The sequence below is a fragment of the Scyliorhinus torazame genome, chromosome 4 (assembly GCF_047496885.1).
Source record: "Scyliorhinus torazame isolate Kashiwa2021f chromosome 4, sScyTor2.1, whole genome shotgun sequence".
Classification (NCBI taxonomy): Eukaryota; Metazoa; Chordata; class Chondrichthyes; order Carcharhiniformes; family Scyliorhinidae; genus Scyliorhinus; species Scyliorhinus torazame.
Genome location: NC_092710.1, coordinates 8,859,025 through 8,878,472, shown reverse-complemented (window position 1 = coordinate 8,878,472; position 19,448 = coordinate 8,859,025). Strand labels below are relative to the sequence as shown.

General features: G+C 53.0%; 1 protein-coding gene across 1 annotated transcript in view; it reads right to left on the bottom strand.

The window, feature by feature from the left end:
* Nucleotides 1-19,448, bottom strand: part of LOC140411278 (membrane-associated phosphatidylinositol transfer protein 1-like) — a gene marked incomplete at its 3' end in the record, with an annotated part of 252,446 nt that overhangs the window by 151,780 nt on the left and 81,218 nt on the right. Inside the window, exons 5-8 of the mRNA XM_072500400.1 lie at nt 15,023-15,144; nt 14,561-14,794; nt 13,708-14,001; nt 11,756-11,851 (exon numbers count right to left, since the gene is read on the bottom strand). Of these exons, the coding sequence (XP_072356501.1) occupies nt 11,756-11,851; nt 13,708-14,001; nt 14,561-14,794; nt 15,023-15,144 (746 nt within the window). The remainder of the gene's footprint in view (nt 1-11,755; nt 11,852-13,707; nt 14,002-14,560; nt 14,795-15,022; nt 15,145-19,448) is intronic.

The following is a 19,448-nucleotide window of genomic DNA, read 5'->3' as shown; positions in this document are numbered from 1 at the left end:
AGAGAGCGAGGGACACAGAGAGTGAAATATAGAGAGAGACACAGAGAGCGAGGGACACAGAGAGTGAAATATAGAGAGAGAGACACAGAGAGCGAGGGACACAGAGAGTGAAATATAGAGAGAGACACAGAGAGCGAGGGACACAGAGAGTGAAATATAGAGAGAGAGACACAGAGAGCGAGGGACACAGAGAGTGAAATATAGAGAGAGAGACACAGAGAGCGAGGGACACAGAGAGTGAAATATAGAGAGAGACACAGAGAGCGAGGGACACAGAGAGTGAAATATAGAGAGAGACACAGAGAGCGGGGGACACAGAGAGTGAAATATAGAGAGAGAGACACAGAGAGCGAGGGACACAGAGAGTGAAATATAGAGAGAGAGACACAGAGACAGGTACAGCACGGGGTTAGATACAGAGTAAAGCTCCCTCTACACTGTCCCCATCAAACACTCCCAGGACAGGTACAGCACGGGGTTAGATACAGAGTAAAGCTCCCTCTACACTGTCCCCATCAAACACTCCCAGGACAGGTACAGCACGGGGTTAGATACAGAGTTAAGCTCCCTCTACACTGACCCCATCAAACACTCCCAGGACAGGTACAGCACGGGGTTAGATACAGAGTTAAGCTCCCTCTACACTGACCCCATCAAACACTCCCAGGACAGGTACAGCACGGGGTTAGATACAGAGTAGAGCTCCCTCTACACTGTCCCCATCAAACACTCCCAGGACAGGTACAGCACGGGGTTAGAAACAGAGTAAAGCTCCCTCTACACTGTCCCCATCAAACACTCCCAGGACAGGTACAGCACAGGGTTAGATACAGAGTAAAGCTCCCTCCACACTGTCCCCACCAAACACTCCCAGGACAGGTACAGCAAGGGGTTAGATACAGAGCAAAGCTCCCTCTACACTGTCCCCATCAAACACTCCCAGGACAGGTACAGCACAGGGTTAGATAGAGAGTAAAGCTCCCTCTACACTGTCCCCATCAAACACTCCGAGGACAGGTACAGCACGGGGTTAGATACAGAGTAAAGCTCCGTCTACACTGTCCCCATCAAACACTCCCAGGACAGGTACAGCACGGAGTTAGATACAGAGTAAAGCTCCCTCGACACTGTCCCCATCAAACACTCCCAGGACAGGTACAGCACAGGGTTAGATACAGAGTAAAGCTCCCTCCACACTGTCCCCACCAAACACTCCCAGGACAGTTACAGCACGGGTTAGATACAGAGTAAAGCTCCCTCTACACTGTCCCCATCAAACACTCCCAGGACAGGTACAGCACGGGGTTAGATACAGAGTAAAGCTCCCTCTACACTGTCGCCATTAAACACTCCCAGGTCAGGTACAGCACGGGGTTAGATACAGAGTAAAGCTCCCTCTACACTGTCCCCATCAAACACTCCCAGGACAGGTACAGCACAGGGTTAGATACAGAGTAAAGCTCCCTCTACACTGTCCCCATCAAACACTCCCAGGACAGGTACAGCACGGGGTTAGATACAGAGTAAAGCTCCCTCTATACTGTCCCCATCAAACACTCCCAGGACAGGTACAGCACGGGGTTAGATACAGAGTAAAGCTCCCTCTACACTGTCCCCATCATACACTCCCAGGACAGGTACAGCACGGGGTTAGATACAGAGTAAAGCTCCCTCTACACTGTCCCCATTAAACACTCCCAGGACAGGTACAGCACGGGGTGAGATACAGAGTAAAGCTCCGTCTACACTGTCCCCATCAAACACTCCCAGGACATGTACAGCACGGGGTTAGATACAGAGTAAAGCTCCCTCTACACTGTCCCCATCAAACACTCCCAGGACAGGTACAGGACAGGGTTAGATACAGAGTAAAGCTCCCTCTACACTGTCCCCATTAAACACTCCCAGGTCAGGTACAGCACGGGGTTAGATTCAGAGTAAATCCCCCTCTACACTGTCCCCATCAAACACTCCCAGGACAGGTACAGCACGGGGTTAGATATAGAGTAAAGCTCCCTCTACACTGTCCCCATCAAACACTCCCAGGACAGGTACAGCACAGGGTTAGATACAGAGTAAAGATCCCTCTGCACTGTCCCCATCAAACACTCCCATTACAGGGACAGCACGGGGTTAGATACAGAGTAAAGCTCCCTCTACACTGTCCCCATCAAACACTCCCAGGACAGGGACAGCACGGGGTTAGATACAGAGTAAAGCTCCCTCTATACTGTCCCCAACAATCACTCCCAGGTCAGGTACAGAACGGGGTTAGACACAGAGTAAAGCTCCCTCTACACTGTCCCCATCAAACTCTCCCAGGACAGGTACAACACGGGGTTAGACACAGAGTAAAGCTCCCTCTACACTGTCCCCATCAAACACTCCCAGGACAGGTACAGCACGGGGTTAGATACAGAGTAAAGCTCCCTCTACACTGTCCCCATCAAACACTCCCAGGACAGGTACAGCACGGGGTTAGATCCAGACTAAAGCTCCCTCCACACTGTCCCCATCAAACACTTGCAGGACAGGTACAGCATGGGGTTAGATACAGAGTAAAGCTCCCTCTACACTGGCCCATCAAACACTCCCAGGACAGATACAGCACAGGGTTAGATACAGCGTAAAGCTCCCTCTGCACTGCCCCCACCAAACACTCCCAGGCCAGGTACAGCACGAGGTTAGATACAGAGTAAAGCTCCCCCTACACTGTCCCCATCAAACACTCCCAGGACAGGTCCAGCACGGGGTTAGATACAGAGTAAAGCTCCCTCTACACTGTCCCCATCAAACACTCCCAGGACAGGTACAGCACGGGGTTAGATACAGAGTAAAGCTCCCTCTACACTGTCCCCATCAAACACTCCCATGACAGGTACAGCACGGGGTTAGATACAGAGTAAAGCTCCCTCTACACTGTCCCCATCAAACACTCCCAGGACAGGTACAGCACAGGGTTAGATACAGAGTAAAGCTCCCTCTACACTGTCCCCATCAAACACTCCCAGGACAGGTACAACACGGGGTTAGATACAGAGTAAAGCTCCCTCTACACTGTCCCCATCAAACACTCCCAGGACAGGTACAACATGGGGTTAGATACAGAGTAAAGCTCCCTCTACACTGTCCTCATCAAACACTCCCAGGACAGGTACAGCACGGGGTTAGATACAGAGTAAAGCTCCCTCTACACTGTCCCCATCAAACACTCCCAGGACAGTTACAGCATGGGGTTAGATACAGAGTAAAGCTCCCTCCACACTGTCCCCATCAAACACTCCCAGGACAGGTACAGCATGGGGTTAGATACAGAGTAAAGCTCCCTCTACACTGTCCCCATCAAACACTCCCAGGACAGGTACAACATGGGGTTAGATACAGAGTAAAGCTCCCTCTACACTGTCCTCATCAAACACTCCCACGACAGGTACAGCACGGGGTTAGATACAGAGTAAAGCTCCCTCTACACTGTCCCCATTAAACACTCCCAGGTCAGGTACAGCACGGGCTTAGATACAGAGTAAATCCCCCTCTACACTGTCCCCATCAACCACTCCCAGGACAGGTACAGCACGGGGTTAGATATAGAGTAAAGCTCCCTCTACACTGTCCCCATCAAACACTCACAGGACAGGTACAGCACAGGGTTAGATACAGAGTAAAGATCCCTCTGCACTGTCCCCATCAAACACTCCCAGGACAGGGACAGCACGGGGTTAGATACAGAGTAAAGCTCCCTCTACACTGTCCCCATCAAACACTCCCAGGACAGGGACAGCACGGGGTTAGATACAGAGTAAAGCTCCCTCCAAACTGTCCCCATCAATCACTCCCAGGACAGGTACAGCACGGGGTTAGACACAGAGTAAAGCTCCCTCTACACTGTCCCCATCAAACTCTCCCAGGACAGGTACAGCACGGGGTTAGATACAGAGTAAAGCTCCCTCTACACTGTCCCCATCAAACACTCCCAGGACAGGTACAGCACGGGGTTAGATACAGAGTAAAGCTCCCTCTACACTGTCCCCATCAAACACTACCAACACAGGTACAGCACGGGGTTAGATACAGAGGAAAGCTCCCTCTACACTGTCCCCACCAAACACTCCCAGGACAGGTACAGCACGGGGTTAGATACAGAGTAAAGCTCCCTCTACACTGTCCCCATCAAACACTCCCATTACAGGTACAGCACGGGGTTAGTTACAGCGTAAAGCTCCCTCTACACTGCCCCTATCAAACACTCCCAGGACAGGTACAGCACGGGGTTAGATACAGAGTAAAGCTCCCTCTGCACTGTCCCCATCAAACACTCCCAAGACAGGTACAGCATGGGGTTAGATACAGAGTAAAGCTCCCGCTATACTGTGCCCATCAACACTCCCAGGACAGGTACAGCACGGGGTTAGATACAGAGTAAAGCTCCCTCTACATTGTCCCCACCAAACACTCCCAGGACAGGTACAGCACAGGGTTAGATACAGAGTAAAGCTCCCTCTACACTGTCCCCATCAAACACTTCCAGGACAGGTACAGCACGTGGTTAGATACAGAGTAAAGCTCCGTCTACACTGTCCCCATCAAACACTCCCAGGACAGGTACAGCACGGGGTTAGATACAGAGTAAAGCTCCCTCTACACTGTCCCCATCAAACACTCCCAGGACAGGTACAGCACAGGGTTAGATACAGAGTAAAGCTCCCTCCACACTGTCCCCACCAAACACTCCCAGGACAGGTACAGCAAGGGGTTAGATACAGAGTAAAGCTCCCACTACACTGTCCCCATCAAACACTCCCAGGACAGGTACAACACGGGGTTAGATACAGAGTAAAGCTCCTTCTACACTGTCCCCATCAAACACTCCCAGGACAGGTACAGCACGGGATTAGATACAGAGTAAAGCTCCCTCTACACTGTCCCCATCAAACACTCCCAGGACAGGTACAACACGGGGTTAGATACAGAGTAAAGCTCCTTCTACACTGTCCCCATCAAACACTCCCAGGACAGGTACAGCACAGGGTTAGATACAGAGTAAAGCTCCCTCTACACTGTCCCCATCAAACACTCCCAGGACAGGTACAGCACGGGGTTAGATACAGAGTAAAGCTCCCTCTACACTGTCTCCATCAAACACTCCCAGGACAGGTACAGCACGGGGTTAGATACAGAGTAAAGCTCCCTCGACACTGTCGCCATTAAACACTCCCAGGTCAGGTACAGCACGGGGTTAGATACAGAGTAAATCCCCGTCTACACTGTGCCCATCAAACACTCCCAGGACAGGTACAGCACGGGGTTAGATACAGAGTAAAGCTCCCTCTACACTGTCCCCATCAAACACTCCCAGGACAGGTACAGCACAGGGTTAGATACAGAGTAAAGCTCCCTCTACACTGTCCCCATCAAACACTCCCAGGACAGGTACAGCACGGGGTTAGATACAGAGTAAAGCTCCCTCTACACTGTCCCCATCAAACACTCCCAGGACATGTACAGCACGGGGTTAGATACAGAGTAAAGCTCCCTCTACACTGTCCCCATCAAACACTCCCAGGACAGGTACAGCACAGGGTTAGATACAGTGTAAAGCTCCCTCCACGCTATTCCCACCAAACACTCCCAGGACAGTTACAGCACGGGGTTAGATACAGAGTAAAGCTCCCTCTACACTGTCCCCATTAAACACTCCCAGGTCAGGTACAGCACGGGGTTAGATACAGAGTAAATCCCCCTCTACACTGTCCCCATCAAACACTCCCAGGACAGGTACAGCACGGGGTTAGATATAGAGTAAAACTCCCTCTACACTGTCCCCATCAAACACTCCCAGGTCAGGTACAGCACGGGGTTAGATACAGAGTGAAGCTCCCTCTACACTGTCCCCATCAAACACTCCCAGGACAGGTACAGCACAGGGTTAGATACAGAGTAAAGATCCCTCTGCACTGTCCCCATCAAACACTCCCAGGACAGGGACAGCACGGGGTTAGATACAGAGTAAAGCTCCCTCTACACTGTCCCCATCAAACACTCCCAGGACAGGGACAGCACGGGGTTAGATACAGAGTAAAGCTCCCTCTATACTGTCCCCATCAATCACTCCCAGGACAGGTACAGCACGGGGTTAGACACAGAGTAAAGCTCCCTCTACACTGTCCCCATCAAACTCTCCCAGGACAGGTACAACACGGGGTTAGATACAGAGTAAAGCTCCCTCTACACTGTCCCCATCAAACACTCCCAGGACAGGTACAGCACGGGGTTAGATACAGAGTAAAGCTCCCTCTGCACTGTCCCCATCAAACACTCCCAAGACAGGTACAGCATGGGGTTAGATACAGAGTAAAGCTCCCGCTATACTGTGCCCATCAACACTCCCAGGACAGGTACAGCACGGGGTTAGATACAGAGTAAAGCTCCCTCTACATTGTCCCCACCAAACACTCCCAGGACAGGTACAGCACAGGGTTAGATACAGAGTAAAGCTCCCTCTACACTGTCCCCATCAAACACTTCCAGGACAGGTACAGCACGTGGTTAGATACAGAGTAAAGCTCCGTCTACACTGTCCCCATCAAACACTCCCAGGACAGGTACAGCACGGGGTTAGATACAGAGTAAAGCTCCCTCTACACTGTCCCCATCAAACACTCCCAGGACAGGTACAGCACAGGGTTAGATACAGAGTAAAGCTCCCTCCACACTGTCCCCACCAAACACTCCCAGGACAGGTACAGCAAGGGGTTAGATACAGAGTAAAGCTCCCACTACACTGTCCCCATCAAACACTCCCAGGACAGGTACAACACGGGGTTAGATACAGAGTAAAGCTCCTTCTACACTGTCCCCATCAAACACTCCCAGGACAGGTACAGCACGGGATTAGATACAGAGTAAAGCTCCCTCTACACTGTCCCCATCAAACACTCCCAGGACAGGTACAACACGGGGTTAGATACAGAGTAAAGCTCCTTCTACACTGTCCCCATCAAACACTCCCAGGACAGGTACAGCACAGGGTTAGATACAGAGTAAAGCTCCCTCTACACTGTCCCCATCAAACACTCCCAGGACAGGTACAGCACGGGGTTAGATACAGAGTAAAGCTCCCTCTACACTGTCTCCATCAAACACTCCCAGGACAGGTACAGCACGGGGTTAGATACAGAGTAAAGCTCCCTCGACACTGTCGCCATTAAACACTCCCAGGTCAGGTACAGCACGGGGTTAGATACAGAGTAAATCCCCGTCTACACTGTGCCCATCAAACACTCCCAGGACAGGTACAGCACGGGGTTAGATACAGAGTAAAGCTCCCTCTACACTGTCCCCATCAAACACTCCCAGGACAGGTACAGCACAGGGTTAGATACAGAGTAAAGCTCCCTCTACACTGTCCCCATCAAACACTCCCAGGACAGGTACAGCACGGGGTTAGATACAGAGTAAAGCTCCCTCTACACTGTCCCCATCAAACACTCCCAGGACATGTACAGCACGGGGTTAGATACAGAGTAAAGCTCCCTCTACACTGTCCCCATCAAACACTCCCAGGACAGGTACAGCACAGGGTTAGATACAGTGTAAAGCTCCCTCCACGCTATTCCCACCAAACACTCCCAGGACAGTTACAGCACGGGGTTAGATACAGAGTAAAGCTCCCTCTACACTGTCCCCATTAAACACTCCCAGGTCAGGTACAGCACGGGGTTAGATACAGAGTAAATCCCCCTCTACACTGTCCCCATCAAACACTCCCAGGACAGGTACAGCACGGGGTTAGATATAGAGTAAAACTCCCTCTACACTGTCCCCATCAAACACTCCCAGGTCAGGTACAGCACGGGGTTAGATACAGAGTGAAGCTCCCTCTACACTGTCCCCATCAAACACTCCCAGGACAGGTACAGCACAGGGTTAGATACAGAGTAAAGATCCCTCTGCACTGTCCCCATCAAACACTCCCAGGACAGGGACAGCACGGGGTTAGATACAGAGTAAAGCTCCCTCTACACTGTCCCCATCAAACACTCCCAGGACAGGGACAGCACGGGGTTAGATACAGAGTAAAGCTCCCTCTATACTGTCCCCATCAATCACTCCCAGGACAGGTACAGCACGGGGTTAGACACAGAGTAAAGCTCCCTCTACACTGTCCCCATCAAACTCTCCCAGGACAGGTACAACACGGGGTTAGATACAGAGTAAAGCTCCCTCTACACTGTCCCCATCAAACACTCCCAGGACAGGTACAGCACGGGGTTAGATACAGACTAAAGCTCCCTCCACACTGTCCCCATCAAACACTTGCAGGACAGGTACAGCATGGGGTTAGATACAGAGTAAAGCTCCCTCTGCACCGCACCCACCAAACACTCCCAGGCCAGGTACAGCACGAGGTTAGATACAGAGTAAAGCTCCCCCTACACTGTCCCCATCAAACACTCCCAGGACAGGTACAGCACGGGGTTCGATACAGACTAAAGCTCCCTCTACACTGTCCTCATGAAACACTCCCAGGACAGGTACAGCACGGGGTTAGACACAGAGTAAAGCTCCCTCTACACTGTCCTCATCAAACACTCCCAGGACAGGTCCAGCACGGGGTTAGATACAGAGTAAAGCTCCCTCTACACTGTCCCCATCGAACACTCCCAGGACAGGTACAGCACGGGGTTAGATACAGAGTAAAGCTCCCTCTACACTGCCCCCACCAAACACTCCCAGGCCAGGTACAGCACGAGGTTAGATACAGAGTAAAGCTCCCCCTACACTGACTCCATCAAACACTCCCAGGACAGGTACAGCACGGGGTTAGATACAGAGTAAAGCTCCCTCTACACTGTCCCCATCAAACACTCCCAGGACAGGTACAGCACGGGGTTAGACACAGAGTAAAGCTCCCTCTACACTGTCCTCATCAAACACTCCCAGGACAGGTCCAGCACGGGGTTAGATACAGAGTAAAGCTCCCTCTACACTGTCCCCATCGAACACTCCCAGGACAGGTACAGCACGGGGTTAGATACAGAGTAAAGCTCCCTCTACACTGTCCCCATTAAACACTCCCAGGTCAGGTACAGCACGGGGTTAGATACAGAGTAAATCCCCCTCTACACTGTCCCCATCAAACACTCCCAGGACAGGTACAGCACGGGGTTAGATATAGAGTAAAACTCCCTCTACACTGTCCCCATCAAACACTCCCAGGTCAGGTACAGCACGGGGTTAGATACAGAGTGAAGCTCCCTCTACACTGTCCCCATCAAACACTCCCAGGACAGGTACAGCACAGGGTTAGATACAGAGTAAAGATCCCTCTGCACTGTCCCCATCAAACACTCCCAGGACAGGGACAGCACGGGGTTAGATACAGAGTAAAGCTCCCTCTACACTGTCCCCATCAAACACTCCCAGGACAGGGACAGCACGGGGTTAGATACAGAGTAAAGCTCCCTCTATACTGTCCCCATCAATCACTCCCAGGACAGGTACAGCACGGGGTTAGACACAGAGTAAAGCTCCCTCTACACTGTCCCCATCAAACTCTCCCAGGACAGGTACAACACGGGGTTAGATACAGAGTAAAGCTCCCTCTACACTGTCCCCATCAAACACTCCCAGGACAGGTACAGCACGGGGTTAGATACAGAGTAAAGCTCCCTCTACACTGTCCCCATCAAACACTCCCAGGACAGGTACAGCACGGGGTTAGATACAGACTAAAGCTCCCTCCACACTGTCCCCATCAAACACTTGCAGGACAGGTACAGCATGGGGTTAGATACAGAGTAAAGCTCCCTCTACACTGTCCCATCAAACACTCCCAGGACAGATACAGCACAGGGTTAGATACAGCGTAAAGCTCCCTCTGCACTGCCCCCACCAAACACACCGAGGCCAGGTACAGCACGAGGTTAGATACAGAGTAAAGCTCCCCCTACACTGTCCCCATCAAACACTCCCAGGACAGGTACAGCACGGGGTTAGATACAGACTAAAGCTCCCTCTACACTGTCCCCATCAAACACTCCCAGGACAGGTACAGCACGGGGTTAGACACAGAGTAAAGCTCCCTCTACACTGTCCTCATCAAACACTCCCAGGACAGGTCCAGCACGGGGTTAGATACAGAGTAAAGCTCCCTCTACACTGTCCCCATCGAACACTCCCAGGACAGGTACAGCACGGGGTTAGATACAGAGTAAAGCTCCCTCTACACTGCCCCCACCAAACACTCCCAGGCCGGGTACAGCACGAGGTTAGATACAGAGTAAAGCTCCCCCTACACTGACTCCATCAAACACTCCCAGGACAGGTACAGCACGGGGTTAGATACAGAGTAAAGCTCCCTCTACACTGTCCCCATCAAACACTCCCAGGACAGGTACAGCACGGGGTTAGACACAGAGTAAAGCTCCCTCTACACTGTCCTCATCAAACACTCCCTGGACAGGTACAACATGGGGTTAGATACAGAGTAAAGCTCCCTCTACACTGTCCTCATCAAACACTCCCAGGACAGGTACAGCACGGGGTTAGATACAGAGTAAAGCTCCCTCTACACTGTCCCCATCAAACACTCCCAGGACAGTTACAGCATGGGGTTAGATACAGAGTAAAGCTCCCTCCACACTGTCCCCATCAAACACTCCCAGGACAGGTACAGCATGGGGTTAGATACAGAGTAAAGCTCCCTCTACACTGTCCCCATTAAACACTCCCAGGTCAGGTACAGCACGGGCTTAGATACAGAGTTAATCCCCCTCTACACTGTCCCCATCAAACACTCCCAGGACAGGTACAGCACGGGGTTAGATATAGAGTAAAGCTCCCTCTACACTGTCCCCATCAAACACTCCCAGGACAGGTACAGCACAGGGTTAGATACAGAGTAAAGATCCCTCTGCACTGTCCCCATCAAACACTCCCAGGACAGGGACAGCACGGGGTTAGATACAGAGTAAAGCTCCCTCTCCACTGTCCCCATCAAACACTCCCAGGACAGGGACAGCACGGGGTTAGATACAGAGTAAAGCTCCCTCTATACTGTCCCCATCAATCACTCCCAGGACAGGTACAGCACGGGGTTAGACACAGAGTAAAGCTCCCTCTACACTGTCCCCATCAAACTCTCCCAGGACAGGTACAGCACGGGGTTAGATACAGAGTAAAGCTCCCTCTACACTGTCCCCAGCAAACACTCCCAGGACAGGTACAGCACGGGGTTAGATACAGACTAAAGCTCCCTCCACACTGTCCCCATCAAACACTTGCAGGACAGGTACAGCATGGGGTTAGATACAGAGTAAAGCTCCCTCTACACTGTCCCATCAAACACTCCCAGGACAGATACAGCACGGGGTTAGACACAGAGTAAAGCTCCCTGTACACTGTCCCCATCAAACACTCCCAGGACAGATACAGCACAGGGTTAGATACAGCGTAAAGCTCCCTCTGCACTGCCCCCACCAAACACTCCCAGGCCAGGTACAGCACGAGGTTAGATACAGAGTAAAGCTCCCCCTACACTGTCCCCATCAAACACTCCCAGGACAGGTACAGCACGGGGTTAGACACAGAGTAAAGCTCCCTCTACACTGTCCCCATCAAACACTCCCAGGACAGGTACAGCACGGGGTTAGATACAGAGTAAAGCTCCCTCTACACTGTCCCCATCAAACACTCCCAGGACAGGTACAACACGGGGTTAGATACAGGGTAGAACCTGTCTTATTAAACGTACCGTGAGCATCGAAGAATTCTTCGTCGGAGCTGTTGTCCGAATCCCGAGCGATATTCTGCATTCTCCACTCCGACAGGCTCTGGTGGGTTACGGCTCCTGCTGGCCCAGAGAGACGGATATTCCGGTCAAGGGTGGGGGGGGGGGGTCTTACACTGGCAATCAACCCGTGCCCACACTCCCCGCCCTCTGCCCCACCCCTCACCCACATCCGACGGAAACCGCCCCCCCACCGGAGCCAAGTCCCAGGTTCACGTTTTCAGACGAACCTGAGTCCGCCCAGCCCCTCGATTCTGTCCCACCATTCTCGAAGAACGTGGCCGATCTGAATGTAACCGCGACCCCAAATGGCTGCCGACCCCCCGTCGACCTTTCAACCCCCCCCCCCCCCCTTGTTAATCAAGGATGTATCCAACTCTGCCTGAAAAATATTTTTGTCCGCAGCGCGGGGTTCAGCCGGCAGTTAGGAAGGCAAATGTGATGTGAGCATTCACGTCGAGAGGGCTAGAATACAACCAGGAATAGAACCTAGAACATAGAACATTCCAGCGCAGTACAGGCCCCGCGATGTTGCGCCGACCTGTGAAACCACTCTAAAGCCCATCTACACTATTCCCTTATCGTCCATATGTCTATCCAATGACCATTTGAATGCCCTTAGTGTTGGCGAGTCCACTACTGTTGCAGGCAGGGCATTCCACGCCCTTACTACTCTCTGAGTAAAGAACCTACCTCTGACATCTCTCCTATATCTATCTCCCCTCAATTTACAGCTATGTCCCCTCGTGCTAGACATCACCATCCGAGGAAAAAGGCTCTCACTGTCCACCCTATCCAATCCTCTGATCATCTTGTATGCCTCAATTGAGTCACCTCTTAACCTTCTTCTCTCTAACGAAAACGCCCTCAGCCTTCCCTCATAAGATCTTCCCTCCATACCATTCTGGTAAATCTCCTCTGCACCCTTTCCAATGCTTCCACATCCTTCCTCTTATGCGGTGACCAGAATTGTACGCAATACTCCTAATCCGCACCAGAGTTTTGTACAGCTGCAACATGACCTCACGGCTCCGAAACTCAATCCCTCTACCAATAAAAGCTAACACACCGTACGCCTCCTTAACGACCCTCTCAACCTGGGTGGCAACTTTCAGGGATCTATGTACATGGACACCGAGATCTCTCTGCTCATCCACACAGCCAAGAATCTTACCATTAGCCCGGTACTCTGTCTTCCTGTTATTCCTTCCAAAATGAATCACCTCACACTTTTCTGCATTAAACTCCATTTGCCGAGGAACGGTTGAGGACTCTGGGTCTGTACTCGTTGGGAGTTTAGAAGGATGGGGGGCGGGGGGGATCTTATTGAAACTTACAGGATATGGCGAGGCCTGGATAGAGGGTCTTGAACAAGGACTTCTGAGTCCCTTCGTGGTTCTGGTTTCCGAAGCATTTCCCCATTTGGAAAATAGTCTATGCCTAGATTCCTCCTTCCAAAGTGCAGAACCTCACACTTTCCCACAATGTATTCTATCTGCCACTTCATTGCCCGCTCTCCTAGCCTGTCCCAGTCCTTCTGCAGCCCCCCTGCTTCCTCAATACTACCTGTCCCTCAACAGATCTTTGTATCGTCTGCAAACTTAGCGACAGTGCCTTCAGTTCCTTCTTCCAGGTTGTTAATCTCCGTGAGCTTCTCCCATCGCACGGTCGATGCCCTCCACCAGCCCCTCCCCCCTCCTGCCCATCATCGGTCAGAGCCTGCTGACCCCCCTGAAGGAATACATCATCAATCAAAACCACCGCTCAGGTTGACCAAGGGAGGGGTCGGGGATGTTCTCAAGTTAAACCGCCCCCTCCTGTTGGTGGCTATGGGCGGTGCAGGGTCAAAAGGCGGAGGTCAAGGGTCACGGTGTGAATAGGCCAATCGGGGCGAAGGTTGCCAAGGACGTTCTGACCTGCGACCTGGGAGCAGTGCGATGACCTCGAAGAGAGCGACCACTGTTTGGGGACCCCGTCCCCGCCGATTTCGGGCCCGTCCACGGAGTCGGTGAGGGGTCGGGGGCCTTCCGCCCCGCCCGGGCCCCCCCAGGCCCCGCCGCCCGGCTCCTCGCCGCGCTGGCCCATCCGCTGGGCCAGCGCCCGCGCCGTCTCCTCCTCCAGCTCCCGGATGTCCTCCATGGTCAGGTCGCACCACTCGTCCTGCCAGCACCAGGCCTGGCGGTGGGCGCGGAGCATGATCCTCCGCAGGCCTGGGGCACAAAGAGGCGTCAGCGTGAGGGCGGGGGGGGGGGGGGGGGGGGGGGAGGGGGGGAGGGGGGGGAGGAGGGGAGGGGGGGAGGGGAGGGGGGAGGGAGTGAGGGGGAGTGAGGGGGAGTGAGGGGGAGGGAGTGAGGGGGAGGGGACGGAGTGAGGGGGAGGGAGGGGGAGGGAGTGAGGGGGAGTGAGGGGGAGGGAGTGAGGGGGAGGGAGTGAGGGGGAGGGAGTAAGGGAGGGAGGGGGAGGGTGTCGATGGGGTGAGGGGGAGGGAGTGAGGGGGAGTGAGGGGGAGGGAGTGAGGGGGAGGGAGTAAGGGAGGGAGGGGGAGGGAGGGGGAGGGAGTGAGGGGGAGTGAGGGGGAGGGAGTGAGGGGGAGGGGATGGAGTGAGGGGGAGGGAGGGGGAGGGAGTGAGGGGGAGGGAGTGAGGGGGAGGGAGGGGGGAGGGAGTGAGGGGGAGTGAGGGGGAGGGAGTGAGGGGGAGGGAGTAAGGGAGGGAGGGGGAGGGTGTCGATGGGAGGAGGGGGGGAGTTGTGGTCAATGCTGCGACTTACCGACATCGTGAATGAACTGTTCGATTTTGGACTGCATCCCCCAGTAGCGGAACTCCACCTTACACAGTTTGTAGGCGCACATCACCCCCACTGCCGAATCCTGCCCCCTCCTGCTTTCAATCCAGTTCTCTGACAGGGGCCCGCGTGACGTTCTCATCGAGCGGTACAATCTGGGGTCTTCCTCAGGTTTATACTCCGTCTGCGAGATCGCGTCCCTCACAATGTCAATCACATCTGCAGTTAAGCAGAGGCAAGGTCACAAAATAAACCTCAACCTATCAGGCACCCAAAACACCCCCTCTTTAAACAACAGGGTCCCTGACGGAGAAACCCCCTCTTTAAACAGGATCCTTGGCAGAGTGACTCCCTCTTTAAACAGGGTCCTTGGCAGAGTGACTCCCTCTGTCCCCCCCACAGCACAGGTCATTGGCTCTTGGGTCAGAGTTCATTATTTGACCTTACCCACAATCCGTTGCCTCTTCTCTGCAGACATTAGGTTGAAGACGTTCGACTGATCGCCACAATCTGGTTTGTAATAGGTTTCGATATCAATGGAGAATTTTTCCACAAAGGGACATGTGTACCTGGGGAAGCGAGGAAAGAAGTCAGTGGGAGAGAGAAAACATCCATTAATTCAGCCCCTTTCTGTGGCCCCAACATTTCCCAAATCTGCTGGCTCGAGGCGAGGGGGTTTGTTGAGATTGAGGAGAAAGATGAGCGAGCAACAGGCTGTGAAACAGGTCCTCACTCTGCGAGTCCTGGGTCCTCACTGCCGAGCTCCTTCCCCCGGGGTCCTCGCGCTTGCTCAGGGTCGGCGCACTCATGCGCCTGACCCCGCAGCCAGTCAGGCGGACCGAGAGAGTTCACCCCTTTACGGGGCCGGCCACCCCCATTCCTCCCTCCTCCCCCTCCCACGGGTCCCTCAGTAACAACGTGTGTCACTTGGAGCCAATAATGTGTGGTCATCACCACTCGCAGTATTATATGTATTCCAGTAAGGCACGTAGAATCGAGGTACATGGGTAAATCCCTGCCTGCTGGCTCCGCCCAGTAGGCGGAGTATAAATGTGTGTGCTCTCCGTGCTGCAGCCATTCTGGTCCAGCTACAAGAGGCACAACATCTCTTCTCCATAAAGCCTCGATTATTCCACGGCTCTCGTCTTTGTGGTAATTGACGGTGCATCGTGATGTAGCGGGAGAAACTGAGGCACCACAAGGAGGGAGCCCATGACGGTCCTTCACGGGGATCAATCTGTCGGGGGGGGGGGGGGGGGGGGGGTGGGGACGTCTTAGGCCTGAGTTCTCCCAACCGGCTCCTCCGCCAATGAGGTAGCGACCACGTGCTCCCGGGTAAGCGCAGGGCCACTGTTCGGACACCGACACCCCGGGGAGGCAGTGGATTGCAAAGACGCGCCGCAAAGCGTGTAAATGGCGGCTGCTGAGGTTTTCGCTGGAGTAGGCGTCCACTCGCATCATGAACATGACCCCCCCCCCCAGAGTAAAACTCCCATCCTCACTATGGTGATAAGCATGTGCTCATCAATGTACATAGCGATCTATCAATGTATATAGTTATCGGTACGACCTCCGAGCAGCAGGTGGCGATAGAGATCCACCATGTGACTGGAGAGAACCAGCAGATGGGAGTAAGTCGTGCTAGAGGACAGTCGCACTGGAATTAGCTCCAGGAGAATTCAATTAGCAGTTGGTTAGTTATCTTCCCACGTGTTGATCTTGTTGATAAATTATCTTACAACGCAAAGAACTGGATGTTCTGTGAGCACCTGGTACCACGGCGACAACACAGAAGACAACATTCACAACTGAGCTTGCCTATCCTGGTGAGGTGGGGCCCTGGCCAACGCTGCAGAAAACGTAGTTACCAGCCGTCAACCACAGAGCCCGCCGCCGTCTCGGGGAGCCCCTTAGGGTCGAGGGCGATTTGCTTCCACTCCGGGGAGGCGAGGCCTGCGGTGGCCGAATAGCCCGATCCCGGATCCGCAGACTCTGCCACAGGGCCGGCAGGTGGCGTTTGATGAGGTGAAGCAATCGGAGGGATTGGCTTGTCCTCACGGAAGACGCCCCCCCCCCCGCCACCCCCCCCCCCCCCCCCTCCAGCAGTGGCGTGTGGTCCTGATGCGCTGGTATTTCTTTGAGAGAAAGTGGAGGGACCGTTGCCAGGCTGGGTTTGAACTGGCCGAACTTTACTCTTAGCTGGCCAGGAGCCTTTCACGTGTCATGGGAGTGCCCCTTTCAGAAATGTTTTTCTCGTATCACATGGCTTCGGTGATGTCATTGTGTGGTTGGAGCCGGGCTGTGGCTCTGAGTTTTACTTTCGCTTTGCGTTTTGGAGCTGGTTTGTGGCTCTGTGAGTTTTTACTTTCACATTTGGCTGTGTTTCCATTTTATTTTACCTGCTATAAATATGGCAATCAACAAGGTCGCCTTCCTTTCTTTTCATATCGATATTATATTGCTCAGAGTCGCCAGGTATCGAATGATACCACCACAAGGTTCAACCGGATATCGATCAAAGAGCCAAACACCAGTTAGTTAGTTCAAGATCAAGGGTACTTTATTTACACACAATTAGTCATGCAACATAGACACTACTAGTTAAATTACACCTATCAACTATAACAACCTGTACTTAACTTCAGGCACCCGGCTTAGGTCAGAGGAACAGTGGCCGCTGTTCGAATCTGGGTCTATCGGGTCTGGAGCAGTAACTGTGGTTCGGCAAGGATCATCCGCCTGGTAGCGGGCGTTGAACCTGAACTTGCTCCTGGCGGTGTTGCGTTTGGAGGTAGACGTTGCCGGAGCGCCAGGTCAGAGCGAGGTCGAACGCATGGCGGTCTCTCTCTTTATCCTTGGGGGGGGTTTTCACACTCTTTTGGGCGATCCTTAGGTTTGGACCCCATTAATTGGGTAGTTCTCGATCACTATGTTCGATTTGAGCCAATAAAGGGGCCTCAATGGCCGGGGGTGTCCTAAGCGGTCATTGTCCCTGTTGTTGATGCGTCCTGGGTACAGGGAGTGGCGCCGAAATGTCTGGGGTTGTATCGGTTGCTCGAGTATCAGTCGTTTGTCTGACGGAGATGGGCTGTCAAAATGCTAATCGGCTGGGGGTTTCGATGCTGTCTGGACTCTTCACTCACAAATAAAGACGTCGAGCCTGCCTGAACCTTACATTGTCTATTTTTCCCGTTATGCTTTGCGACCGTCCACGTTTCTCATTGTAAGTGACCATCCCAGATGGCTACAGCTGCTGTGGACTCAGACGGAGAAGTATCTTGCCCTGTCTCTCCATTTTCAATTTTAAAGAGTTGCTCCAAGGAAGAAACCCAATTATTATTAGTCACCTGCTGTTTTGGTAAAAAAGGGGGTTTTGTTATAGAACTGGAACAGTTAAGGGGGAATTCATTAGGAGTTACACATAGATTGTGTGTGTGTTTATACAAATATTAACTAAATACTAAGAATAAAGCTTGTTTTTGATTTAAAGTGGTTAAGGCCTCTGTTGAATAACACCTGACAGGCCCTTGTCCTCCCCGTAACCAACATCAATAAACAGTTTTGGGTCAGGTAAACTCCATGATACACTTTGGAGTTTTCTAAACACCAGCCCATAAAACATGTGACGTCCCTGACACTAAAACACCAACCTTGGATGCCCCGGAGCAGGTTTTACACAGTGCGTTGAAATATTGAGCAGGCGAGAGAGGTACCAGAAGGGGACCCAGTGTACGGAAAAAGGCCTTTGTCCGTGTCAATGGTCAGATACTTCCGGGAATCCACACCCAGTTCCGATGGCAAATAAACGTGGCTTAAATCAAGCTTCGCGTGCATCGGGCCTCCAGGCAACCTTACAGGAAACGGGATATTTGTCAAGCTGGGCCGTTTGATTGATTGACCTGCAGTCCCCACAGATCCTGACTGAGTGATCAGGCTTTAAAACAGGGACGATGGAAGCTGCCCACACTGAAAACTGCACAGCAACCCCAGTTCTTCCAGGCGCTTGAACTCGGCAAGGTGTGAGGGGCAGGCCTCCCCTTGAAAACTTCGGTGTGGGATTCTGGGGTGATAGAAATCTCGACCTCTGCTCCTTGAACCCTACCTAGCTTGTTCCGAAACACACCGCTTTTTGTTGTTCTTCACTTTAAATTTGGCGCTCCCTGCGTCACGTGGGAACGTGTCGGAATGTGCCTCTTCCCATTGCACCTGAAGCCGGCGAATCCTCTGCGTCGACCCGCTTCGTGGGGTCGATGTCAACCCCATTGACAGCATTCTTCAAAATTCCCGGGAAGGCGGCCCATTTTTCCGTCCTGACCTCGGACGACGATCCTGCTCTTGGGACCGCGGCCGAACACCTCCCTGTGGCTGTCGACCTGGCTGCGCACCCCACAGCCGTAGCGCTCCACGGTTGGTTCACCTCGCTCTGAAGTGCTGACGCGCCTTCCTCGGCACATTCGGATGCCTGAACTATTTTGATTGCCTTGCCCGGTGGGGGGCAGGGAGTTGGGGGGGGGGGGGGAATCCTCACCTCAGCCAGCAGTTTCCTCTGCATGGCGATGTGACGGATGCCGCATACTAGGCGGTCACGCAGCGTGTCACTCAACGGCGTGCCGAAGTCGCAATGCCCGGCCCCTATAACGGAGCAAAAGCCGGGGGCAACACCCCTGCCAGCCGTGTTAATCTTGTATCGCTGGAGTACGATGGAGGGTTTGCGGTCGAAATGTACCTTCATCAACGTCACCAATTGGCCGAACGATTTTGTATCGGGGGGCCTCGGGGATGTCACATTTCTCATGAGATTGTCGGCCTGGGGCCCACAAACCGTAAATAAAATACCCTGCGGTTTGTCCACTCCCTTACTTGTGTCGGCAAT